General features: G+C 36.3%; 1 protein-coding gene across 1 annotated transcript in view; it reads right to left on the bottom strand.

Moving 5' to 3' along the window:
* Window positions 1-12,774, bottom strand: part of PNISR (PNN interacting serine and arginine rich protein) — a 25,524-nt gene continuing 12,750 nt past the window's right edge. The window contains exons 3-12 of the mRNA XM_079327814.1: window positions 11,553-11,738; window positions 9,584-9,807; window positions 7,739-7,925; window positions 7,286-7,476; window positions 6,544-6,681; window positions 5,419-5,518; window positions 4,659-4,712; window positions 3,207-3,377; window positions 589-1,690; window positions 1-346 (exon numbers count right to left, since the gene is read on the bottom strand). Coding sequence (XP_079183940.1) covers window positions 316-346; window positions 589-1,690; window positions 3,207-3,377; window positions 4,659-4,712; window positions 5,419-5,518; window positions 6,544-6,681; window positions 7,286-7,476; window positions 7,739-7,925; window positions 9,584-9,807; window positions 11,553-11,738 — 2,384 coding nt within the window. The 3' untranslated portion in view covers window positions 1-315. The remainder of the gene's footprint in view (window positions 347-588; window positions 1,691-3,206; window positions 3,378-4,658; window positions 4,713-5,418; window positions 5,519-6,543; window positions 6,682-7,285; window positions 7,477-7,738; window positions 7,926-9,583; window positions 9,808-11,552; window positions 11,739-12,774) is intronic.

The following is a 12,774-nucleotide window of genomic DNA, read 5'->3' on the forward strand; positions in this document are numbered from 1 at the left end:
TTTTAAACAAAAAATGAACTAAAGAGCTTTATTGACATCACAGTACATTCAATAGTAATTTTAAGAACATTACAGCTGAAAGAGAATGGCCTGTTTTATAGTCTTAATAAGCACTACCGTTCTTGAAAAAATGTAATACAAAGAAATCCTATTAGGTATTTAATTCTGAGCAGCATTTGGAAAAAATACACCTATTTACAGATAAAAAAAGGATTCTGGTTTCACCTACATAGCCACAATGTGCCTCTATAATGAGACAAGCCTTTTATAACTCATGGAATTTTTAAACATCATAGCACTGGTGCCATAAATTCCTCAGCGTTTACGACGGAGAGGAGTTGTTGATCTGAAAAATAAAGGAAAAGGGGGAAAAAGTTAATAGGAAAAAATTAAAAGACCCCCAAACCCACACACACTTTAGGCTTAGTAATTAATAGTTTTAAAAGATTTTCCAAAGTTACTTTTGCCTAAGACAAAAAGTTTAATAAATACCATACTTTGTTTTAAAAGTTCATATGCCGTACACATGAAGACGAATATAAAAAAAACTTTTAAAAAGTCAGACAAAATACTTAAAAAGTATACTACCTTGATCGTGACTTAGACTTGTGTTTGCGGCTTGCCTTCTTACCAGACCTTTGAGATTTCTCCATGGAGCATGACCGAATATGCTTCGATTTCTTAGCCTTCTTTTCTTTACTGCTTCCTGGGGATTCAGAACTACTCCTTGCACTAGATTCAGAGCCTGATCGTTTTTTGCTATCTTTGGTAGTAATTTTTTTGCTTTCTTGTCTGGAATCCTGTCTTATTATTTTCACACATATTGAATCACTGCGAGAGAAAGTTCTTTCACTGTCTCTTTTTCTCTTTAATCTACTGTCGTCATGATTGCCAGCCTTACTTTCTTTTTCCTCTTTTTTGGGCTTATCCTTTCTTTTTTCCTGATCTCTCTCCCTTTCTCTGTTCTTTTTTTTGTCTTTATCTACACCTCCACCCTGCTCCTTCTTCCTTTCTGGATCTTTACCCTCACTTTTATGTTTGTGCCTATTTCCAGTAGGGCTTCTACGCTGGTCTTCAGCTTTACGTCTGTCCCTGCTCCTGCTGCGGCTCGCATGGTTGGCTCGCCGGTCTCTCGAGCGGCTGCCGCTTCTACGTCTATCCCAGCTTCTCTCTCTCGAAGGACTCCGATTTCTCCGCCTCTCCCCTCTTTCAGCACTGTGATTTCTACTAGATCTTCTCTTTTCCCTTATTTTCTCCCTGCTCCTACTCCTCTCTCTCCTGTTTCTATGGGAGTAACTCCTGCTTCTACTGCGCCTAACTTTATGTGACGGCGTCCTACTGCGACTGTGTCTCTTCTTCCTTTTGGGAGAGGAAGAACGTGAAGTGCTGCGACTGCTACCTGAGCTAGTGCTGTAGGATGAACTGGATACTGTGCTGCTACTGCTGCTGCTCCTGCTATTGCTGCTGCTGCTACCACTGCTAGAGCTTCTTGACCCACTCCTTCCTGTCCTCTCTTTACCCTCTTTTTTGAGTTCTACATCAGGTGCGATTGCATTTGGAGATCTCTTCTTTTCATGAACCATATCTGCTTCAATTTCTTTTGCCTCCTGTGCTGCTAAGTTACTATTTTGCTCTTTGTTGATAAATTCATTCATCTCTTTTGAAACTTTTTCATTTTGTAGCTTTTCTTCTGAAATAAAGAAGTATACAGAAAAAAAACCCAATTAATTTGGAGCAGTATGTCAGCAATTTCCACATCATTACATTGATAAAACCAAGTTTCCAAGCACCTCTCATAATACTTAAAATTAAAACACTGCCACTATAATCAACTACTTAATAAACCACACCTTTTTTTTTTTTCTTATAATTCTAGAAGAGTTGTCCTCTTGGTTTTAAAAAAGTGTAGAGCCCAGTCATTTTAGAGGTCTTGATGTTATTTCATGGTTTAAGATGAAATTATCAAACAAATATTCTGGAACACCAGAACTCCCAAACTGATCTACACACGACTTTTTCCTTTTGCAACCTTTCTGCACACCCGATTCTCCCTTTCTCCTTCCTACAAGACTCCTCATCAGTACAACACGATGTACTGATGCTTCCTGCCTTTCTTTGAGCCCATTCATCTGGGTTTGAGGATTACTGTTTGGTGTGAAGAAGCTGTATTTCTCACATAGTGAGACCCTCAGAGCGTTTCCCAGAGGTTTCCAAAAGAAAAGTTATTCAACCAAGGATCCTTTGCATCACTGCCATCTTTATTTCCCCATTTTTAATTGAATCCAGGAAAAATAACTGACATACATTTTTTGCCAAAAAATGGCCTTTTGATGTGGGCCGACATTTCCTGAATTAATTTAGGGAATAAAACTGCATCCAGAATCCCAGAGTGGTCCAAATGGCAGCTAATGGTCAAATTTAACCCAGAAAACAATTCCAGCTGGTCCCCGAGTTATTAGGCAATACAGGCAGAAGACAGTGTTATGTTAGAAGATGCTGTATTGTCCATTAGAAATTTTATGCCTTTTCAAAACAGTGCTAAAAATGTAATAGCATTCTTCAGTATTTTGGATGTATAGAATCAGCTGCTTTACACTCTAGTTTTGTATTTCTGCAGAAAGTCACATGGAGATGTATCCACACTGACATCTGGCTTCCTGCACTAGGAAGGAAGGTCACAGGCCACCACAAGGTCACTCTCCATATGGCTATCATTTTATCCCTGCATCTTCAAACACTCAAAGAGAGACAGGAATATGAAGAAAACCAAGTTTAGCTAGTCCAGCCTTTTATTAAGGGCTCCATATGTCTTATTTTCAGGCCTTTAAATAAAAAGTTCAAAGAGGAAAACATCAATTTCAAGTTCTATCATACTATCACTTTCTCCTCCGGCCTGTGAACTTGGTTCATGACTTCTTAACATTGTAACCATCTCTAGACAGCTCTTCAGCACTGGGACGTGACTGCTACCCTTTTGGCCTACATTATTTGCACAAAAGAACAAATGTTACCTTGTATGGAGAAGCAGAAGTAAATCACAGGGTATTTTTTTTTTTTTTGGATTTTTAAAATTTGAATTAAAAAATATTATTTATAAATTTAGTTTTGTATTTTTTTGCTTTAAATGTGTTTCTTTGCCATCAATTTACATACACTTAGCAGTAAACTCCATATACAGTGGCACAGTAAGAAGACATTTTATGTACCTTCTAGCTGTTTTTCTAGAAGTAGTTGCTGTTCTCTCTCTTTTCTCCAAAACGCTTCCTGTTTTTGCCTTATTCTGTGTCGTAATTCCTCATCATCAGTATCAGATGATTCAGAGCCTCTGTCACTCCTCTCATCTTCACTGTCTCCTGATCCATAACCACCCAGTCCACCTGCGTGCATAAAGTCCAGTCTATCACGAGGAAAGATTAAGCTTTGTTCTTAATACTTCTGTGAGGCAAAGAGGAGAGTAACATTGCCCTTCCTTCACTTCCTCGTCTCTGAAGAAGTCACTTTATTCTGGTAAATGCCAGTGCTGTTTGCCAGTGTGTTCAAGGCCCCCGTATCTGCATTGGTGGTCACTGTCTGCTTCTACTCCTTCTGGAACAGCTTGTCTATTTTCAGCAAGCAACCACTGTGACCATGGTACTTTTTTCCATTGTATGGAAAGGCAAAAAAAACTCCCTGTGGAGACTGTAACAGTGTCTGCCTCTGTATCAGCAAGGGGACAGAAAATGCCTGGGATCTTTCCCAGAAGACATCTCTGAAATGACTTCAGCTGCCTCCGTAGTCCAAGGCTACAGAAATTCTGAATGCCATATCATTTTTTCCATATGATTTAGAAAACACTGCACTTTGACAGGTAAGGAGATGGAATAGAAACAGACTTTCTTCTCCCCCAGAGATATTTGTAACTACTGGACTGATAAAGTCAATTTAAACATCTGACATGGATTTCTTTCAGTCTGAGGTCCTTAGGATCTTTACTGAGTCAGTTCTGAAACATGAACACTTGTGATGATAATATTCAATCTAATTCATCAATATTCCATGTAATGAACACGTAACTAATCACTGACACTGCTGCAGTATATTTTAGATGATAAATGTCATCATGTTGGGAGAAATCTCTTGCAGGTGTCTCAAGATGGAATTTCAATCTCTCTTTCCTGTGTTGTTTCTGGCAGTATATGATATGGGAGCCTTTGTGTTTATGTAGCTTTTCAATAAAATAATAATGACAAAGATGATAATATTTTTATTAATAGATTTTCACATTACTCTTCTATCAACTTTCCCCTCTGGTTTGTATGGATCAAAACAGAAGAAAAGTATAAAATAGTATTCCTTTCTTTGAAGGCTGCAGTGTGCTTCTCAAACTACCATACTTTGAAAAGTAAAGGTATCTAAAATTTTTACTTATTTTCAAAATTAGGGCAAGATTCTGATACACTAAATCACACTGCCTAGTCCTTCACTCCAGCAATTATCCCACTTATATATTAGTAGGATCACCTGTGAAACAAACAAAGGTGCTGATAATGATAAAGTTATCAGAAAGTGACCCATACTCCCAGGCAATTAAAATCTAGTTTCAAAATGCAATTTCTAGAAACAAAGGCAAAAGTGAAACTCCCCCTTTAAGCCCTCTCAAAAATAAGGAACATACTTACCGAGTCCAGTGAGGGAAGCCAGTGCACTGGACTGTGCCAGCTGTTTTGCAGGAGCTTTGTATCACATCAACAACAGGAACAACATGTTAACACAAATAGCCACGATTTCATAGTCATGAGTCTATGGTATTGTTAAATCTACTACTATTGCTGTTCTTTGGAGGGAGAGAAGAAACATTAAAAACGTATCATCCATTTAAAACCACTTCTAGATTTTCTGACCATGAAGATTTATAATTTAACTGCAAATTAACAGTGAACAGAAAAAAAACCCAATATATACTCATAAATCACTTTCCAAGTTACAGCATTTGCACAGAATTTTCAACTTCAGTAGTTACATACTTAGATTAACTCTGTTATGTTAAAATAATCTGTTCTGTAAGTACAATACATGTTAATAGCAAAAGCAAATTAATTACTAATTGAGGACTCAAAAGTTCATCTCTTTTCACTTCTGAACAGCTTTGAGATAAAGATGATAGTAGTAAGGAACAGCTACAACTCGAGCCATTGACACACAGGTACCATTTTAACTGAAATGAATTGTATGAAAAGAATGGAATAACTCAAGTAACTCACAATACACTGCACAGGACAACAGTACATGATTACTGGATTTGAACTCTACCAAGTTGGATGCATTATACTGGAATTGTTCTTGAGGGAGAACTATGGAGGTTAAATGTTCTAAAGACATGCAAATACAGAATTTTCGCAGAAGAAACTAAAAAGAAAAAACCTCCCAAAGCCGGCATACCTTTAGTTGCTTTACGGTGAACATCTTTGGCCACATAGTAGATTTCTTCATTTGTGACATCTAAGAGAATCTCTGTCAGCAGCATTTTCGTCAGCATCATCTGAAGAAAATTAAAGAAATAAATTGAAGAAATGCTGCATTCAAATTATATCCACAGAGCTTCACTTCTTTTGATGACCATGAAAGTGGTCTCCTACACATTTTATTTAATGAGTTCTTTCAAGAGACATGACTAAAAAACCAAAAAAAATATTGAAGCTGTTTAAATGAGACCTGATTTCATCACTTTGAAGTTTCTATTTTGACTGTGAACTGTGTCTGCATGTATTGCACACAGCTATCCAGGGCACTGATCCTAATGTCTAAGATAATATAACAAATGAATATGTACATCAGAAGTGTACTTAGACTGATTTCAATTATTCTTCCAAAAAGTATCAAAGGTTACTTATATAGTATTTTATTCTTACATATTTTCTACAAAAATTGATTGTTGGTGGGTAGTTCTCCAAGTTGTTTATGTCTGGCCACATGCTCTACAAAAATATATTCAAATTTAGTAGAATTCAGGGCTTTAATCAACAAGGATTCAGTTGTACAAGTTGTATTCAACTGTGATTTCTAAGTATGAAGACCGTACAGACACAGTGCAACTGTTGCTGATCTAGGATTTAGGATTGTAGCACTTCCTTACAAGAATACATTTCTTCAATGCCTTTTCACAGGAACTGAGGATGAAGCACAGATTTGAAACAGGTACATTTAATCTCTAAAAGTTACCAGAAATTTGATAAGTGAAGCAAAACCATAGAAGAAATACTACTACTACTACTAATAATAATAACAACAACAACAACAACAACATAGAAAGATCAATGCAAAGGTAACAGTCATTACATTCTTTCACTATTGTGCTAAATACAAGTTATGTAACTGATAGCCTTGCTTCTGTGAGAAAGACAGCATTATGAAGAGATGCAAATATAACCCTGCTTTACTGTACAATGCATACTGTACCTCTATTGACAGCATCAGGCATAAAAAAAAAGTGGTTTGCACTTTGATATGCCTGAAAAATATGAGCAATTAAACAGAAATATTTAGTGAGAACTACATCATCAATACCATTTGATACTCCTTTTCTTCTTCTGTCATTTCTGGTTCACTTTGCTCTTCTTGAGGAGCTGGGGATGGACTCCTGCTGATTTTCCCAACACTTACAGCTTCTGTGTTTTCAGCATCTTCATCTTCCTCATCACTGTCCTACAAGAACAGCATTATGCGCTTCAGGAAAAAGTTAAATATCAAGCTCCTTAGTTTCTATTTGTAATAGTCAACTTCATTTACTTTGTACTGAAATCTGTATTACAGTTATCATAAAACCATTTATTTTCTCCCTTCCTAAAAAATATGTGTCTGTACCCACAGAAGCTAAGAAAATACTTAGTTGTCAGTTCCCTACCAGACACATACTTTGGACTACAAACAAGATAACTGCAAAAATGAAGGCAATGCAAGGTTTCCTAAATTGACTCAGGTTTTTTAATACAGGTATCTTAATTTTTTCAGCTGCTGATTTGGAATTCTGACTTTCAAAGGCTCTGTAGGTTCCAAAAGGAGAAAAAAAAAAAAATAAAAAGGTCCAATTTCATCCTTGTTTCTTTGCTATTACAGATCAAATTATATACTTCTAACTCTTAGCCATTAAAAACTTCAGAACAACTATCAACAGAGCAGCAGCTTAACCTTAGTTTACACAACAAAACCAGTAAGGTAACCAGAAAGAGAGTTTCTCCTTTGAAGAGACTGAAAAGTTGATACTTTTCAGAAAATACAAACCTGAGCAAAAACAAACTCTTCTACTTACAAATTTACTTCTCTGAGGTAACCGTGGGCCATCCCCTTCTTCAGCCTCCTCACTTTCCTTTTTCTCTTTTTTAGACATCTGTGAACGTTGCTGTTCCATTCTCTCTTTTTCCAATTTTTTCTGTTTTTCTCTTTCCATCTTTTCCAGGCCCTCACGAATCCAGGCAGGCAGAGTTCTACGCTTCACAGCATCTACATAAGCAAGGTTTACAGTTTTGCAAGATGAAAAAACCTTTCCCCCCCAAAAAGGAATAAAAATACCCCCCCCAAAAAAAGAAGTAAACCCCCCACCCCCATAAAAACAAGTCCCACATCTGATTGTGGGGAAAAAACGTTTATAGCAGCTTTTTCTTTTCCTGCTCTTTTACTTTCTATTAAAAAAGTCTTCATATTTTGCAATTCTTTATAAAACACAGCTTTTACATTTTTTCATTAAGGAGTGGTTAACATGTACCAATCTGGGGAGGCTCCTGCTTCACAGGCATCGCAATAGGTGAACGCTGTCGATCTCTGAACGAGGGTCTTTCCCTTCGATTTTGAGTAGGTGCAGGAGGTGCTGGAGGACCTGGTGGCCCTGGTGGTCCTGGCTGCCAATAAGGTGGGTGAAATCCACCTTGAGGTGGACCAAAAGCAGCCCCATGCTGAAAGAGTAATGCAGTTTATTTTTCTTCACATGGTAACATTAAATGCAGCATGTGAGCAAGTCGGTCTACAAAAATCCATGCAAGTAGGAATCCATGATTTCTATGCTACTGAGTTCTCTCAATCTCCTTTACTGTGGTCCCCAAGAAACAAGTTTCCTTTAAATATTTAATAGCTAAACTTAGACTTAAGCAGGGATACTTGACAAACCTGAAAGGGCTTCAACCAATCTCCTTTCACATTGTGCTAAACACCAAGCTCTATAATCACTATCTATCTCCATCCATTCTGTGCCACCTTAGCATCAGAGCATGCACTTAAATGACAAGTTTACAAAACCAATATTTAAAACTCTGTTTGCAGTCTTTTAACTACAGCATGAGAACAAAAATTTAAAGTTCAGCCTTTTATTACATAAGAATTTTGCACTGTGCACTTTCCAGTAAAACTTCACAGATCTTATAAATATGGCTGGTTAAAACATTAAATGCATAAATATGCAATTTTAGTACAGATCCTGGGCTCTGGGAAATCTGTATACAATCCGTAAGTTTTCAGGCATATATGAGGAGTTTTTTATTTTAATATTTACTGCCCAGAAATGCCTAATGAAACTAAGAAGAGAGTGTTTAGGAGAAAGGGTATAGTATCAAATATTTTACTGAGTATTTAAGTCACTAGTCCTAAAGCACTCTCCATTACAGTTTCAGGTTAAGCATCTCTCTCTTTTTCACTGCAAAACAAGTTTTCTGTAGTATTTAGAGAAATTAGGATTTTAAGAGTTTGTCCCATGACAATAAACAAAAATTATTAAAAAAACTCGTGTATTGGAAAATTATTTTTTCCCTATTTAACAATACTGTCGAACAAGAGAATTTTAAGAGGAAAAATAAACTAGAAGATAAAAAATAGCCTACAAGGTAACACAAAGAAAGGTTTCTGCCCATCTTCCCCTGTGTTTGTTTATGAACAGGAGGTAGGTTTTCAAATAGCTAGTTATATATATGAGGAGTTTTAAAAGAAAAATACTGAACATAGAGGGAAGCTACAAAATTTCTCTGTTTGAAGATCTGTGCAATGCACCCTGCTATTATTAGTGATGAAACCACCTACATGTTTATTATACAACTTATATGCCAGAATGAAGAAAAAAAGTGGATATGGATTTTTTTTTTTTTTTTAAGAAATACCATTGTTTATTCAAAGAATCACAGTAGATAGATATGGAAAAGATCAATGGATCATCCAGTCTACCTCCCTGCAAGTGCAGGACTGTTTCCTGTGGTACATTATCTAACGTATTTAAGCATATCTTTCTGAACTTTATTATTTTTTTTTCCTTCTCTTTTTTTTTAACACAAAGCTACATAATGTTAATTTATATACTGGAACACAGTGATTCATTTTAATATTGCAGACAACAGCCATTTCTCATTACTACTGTAGAAAAAGAAAACCCTTTGGCCTCTGAACAGAACTGAGAACTCTAAAGTCTCTTCTGACAAGTGTTTGGTTAAAATGTATCTTAGCAGATAACAGATTCTGTAGATGTTTGTAGAACTGAAGAATGAAAGTCGCCGCTAGATGATATTAGAGGAACACATCCACGGAAGGGACTCTGCGCGTCTACAATATTAAAGCAACAAATATGTTTCACCTGATAGTCAAACTGGTTCACTGGCCCCATTGCAAAGTTATCGGGAGGTCCCCCAAAGTTGTGATTGTTCTGGTTAAACATATGCCTGTTGTCAGGAGTAAATTCCCCACTGTCCTGACTGTTGCTGTCTTCAGATGGAGGAACAATTTCCATTTGACCTGGGGTTGGAGTCATCCACTGCTGATCTGGAGGTGGGTGAGGGGGTTGGTGAGGCATTCCCCATTCTGTTTAGGATTTAGAATACAATTTGATACCAAGTTAGTATAATTTATGTGAGTCACCTATCACTCAGTGTTCTTGTATTTATCACAAGGTTTCTCAAAGCATCACAGATGATAAAGCAATGAAGAATCTGCAGACTGTATTATACTCTCTCAATTTCTTCAACTAAATGAAAGAAAAACAAATAGCTATAGCTGAACTGAAACATGTGGCAGGGTGGCAGAACTGGACAGGCACAGACATCCTGTAAAACTGTTTTTATAAATTTCTTGTGGTAAATTCACTATCACTAGACTTTAAAAATGCTTAAATTGTTAAAAAACTGCTCCTGCTCCTTTAAGTCAATTTTAAAAGCAAGGAGCTATTTTACCATTTTGCATAATAGATTAGAAACACCTACTATGGAAAGAAAATGATTTTGTAAGCAGTACAACCACTGAAACCCGTGCTCCAAAATCTTGAATCTCGATAATGGATGATTTCTTGGATTGTCCAATATCTAGCAGAGGTCCTTGAATAAGCTATAGTCATAAGCCCTCAAACATATGTTAAAATTGGCTAACAGAGTGAAAAGGGTCTAAGGAATGAATTAATAGCTCATGTGACCATAATTTTTAACTGACTCCTTAAAAAGACAAATATGTGCACTACACAGATACTTATAGACCGTGACAGAGCTGCCTTATGACCCTCACCAGCAACAGAATTAGAATCTAGCCTCACAGGTTAATTCCTACCTTCCATCCAGTCCTTTAGTACATTTTTCTAATTTTTACTGTTCTTCCCATCTGCATCATAATTGGATTCATTACTGTAGCAACTAAAAAGTGTTATCATAGCTTTTCTATTTCTGTGAAAATTTCTACTTACTCTACAGAAATACAGCCAGAATACACTCAGACACACAGAAAAGTTTAAAATTCTTACATGTGCTACAATAACTTGTAGCCTAGTGCAGGTAGGTGAAATCTGATGGCTACCCCCCTTCTATTATCACATATAGGAACCACCAGTAACATATTAAGCCTAGTTATATCAAATGTTTAAAAAATGCATTTCAATAGATTTGGATAGTGACAGAGAAAACTGAGAGTGTTCTTCTTTCAACCATTAACAGAATCAAGCATGAAGTGCAGTTTTCCCCAAAACAACTAAAGACATGCACATAGGCTTACTATCTTGTTCATACACTTCAAATTGCATTATAGTAGTGCCATAACTCAGTTTTCAGGAAACAATTTCAGAAAAGTTCTTAGTAGAATATAACCCATTTCTATCCCATTTTTATTACCAGTGCTATCTTGTGAAGTTTTAAAAGAAAAAAAGTTTTTGGAAAAAATTATATTTTGAGGAAGTTAAAAATTACTGAAAATAATCAATGCTAACAGAAGTGTCCAATCAAATTTAAGTTACAATGACTGAAAAATGCTGATAATCAGATACCTATGAAACAATAAATTTTTCACACAGAATTTTGCTGATCTCCCTTTTTAAATACTTTAAGACATCTGAAGCCAGCACAGTTACTCTGTGAACTCATTCTACATGTCAAGATCACTCCAGAAGCAGGTATTACACTACAGGAGAGGCAACAGTAGCTCTCTGAATAGGAGCTGTGATTAATAAGTCAACTGGCAGCTTTGCCTTTTGAAACCTGAGGGACAGGGCATGTTCACATCAAAACATGTCTGACAAGAATAAAAAGAAGAAACAAGAAAGAAAGGAATGCACAGGAAGGGAAACAAACCTGGCTGCCACATTCTGTTGAAATTGGGATCCCCCTGGAAATTATTATGGTTGTTTGGACCAGACTCTATTCCTGAAATATCCTGTCCGTTTGGCATCATTCCTTGTTGTTCCACTACATTCTGTTGCCCTGAGGCTTCTCGCTGAGCAATCCATGCTTGAGCTAGTGCAGCCCAGTCAATCTGGCCTAAAATAAAGAGAGGAAGTTAAAAAGGTTAGAACTCCCAGGTCTGAAGTCTATCACTGTTTCTCAATTACACGTCTTATTGTGCAAGATAAACGGACATTTACCCTCAGCAAGCACTGTGAGCACAATTCCAACTTATTCACAGTGTACAGTAAAAGAAACAAAGCAAATGTCAATGTACAGACTTGAAGTACAGTTTCTCTGCATATGTTCAAGATGTCATAAGGCAGATTATTTTACATTCATATTCACACTGAATGGGTGGTACTTTTTCATAGGTGAGCTAATTTTGACATCAGAAATTAATATACATATCCTTAAATTACAAATTCATTAAGATTTGAGAGCAAAAAAAAGATATAGTTAGAAAATTATTTTTCAATGTACACTCTTTGTATAACCCTAGCCATATATCATGTTACAATCCTGTCTCCCATTTTTTTTTTCTTTACTGTCATGCCTACCAGTAAATAAATAAATTACACTCTCAGGTAAGAACACTAGTATGTCTTCTGCTTATTATCAAGTCAGGAAAACTCTCCAGTGAATTTAACAGGAATTAAAGTGACAGTAAAACCTGTGTGCCAGGTCACTTTGCCTTAGTATTAAAGACACAATAGCACTTTCATCCATTCCTCTATTTCTCTTGGTATTTTGAATGGTTGCCACCTCATTCTCAAATTAAGGTATACTCTGTTGTACTGTTTAAAGCATTTAGTGTTTTGGTGGGGAAAAATATTCCAAACAAGAGATCATGATTATCGCTGCTGTAACCTAAATCAAAAACCATATTAGTCTTCCAGTGAGGTTTTTTTTCTGAAGACATAATCTGCATTATTACTTCTGTCACACAGGTATTGAATAAAAAAAGCAGATTCTCTCAAACAAAGGATTTAGCTTGGCTGAAGAACTGATTGGGATACAGATCTGGTAAATGAGGTCTAAATGTTGATCTGTATGAAAGGCAGAATGTTGATAATTTGTGTAGGACAACTCAGGTTTCTTCCCATGTTTGCATATTATATATTAACTATGC

Source organism: Erithacus rubecula (genome assembly GCF_903797595.1).
Source record: "Erithacus rubecula genome assembly, chromosome: 2".
In the NCBI taxonomy this organism is placed as follows: domain Eukaryota; kingdom Metazoa; phylum Chordata; class Aves; order Passeriformes; family Muscicapidae; genus Erithacus; species Erithacus rubecula.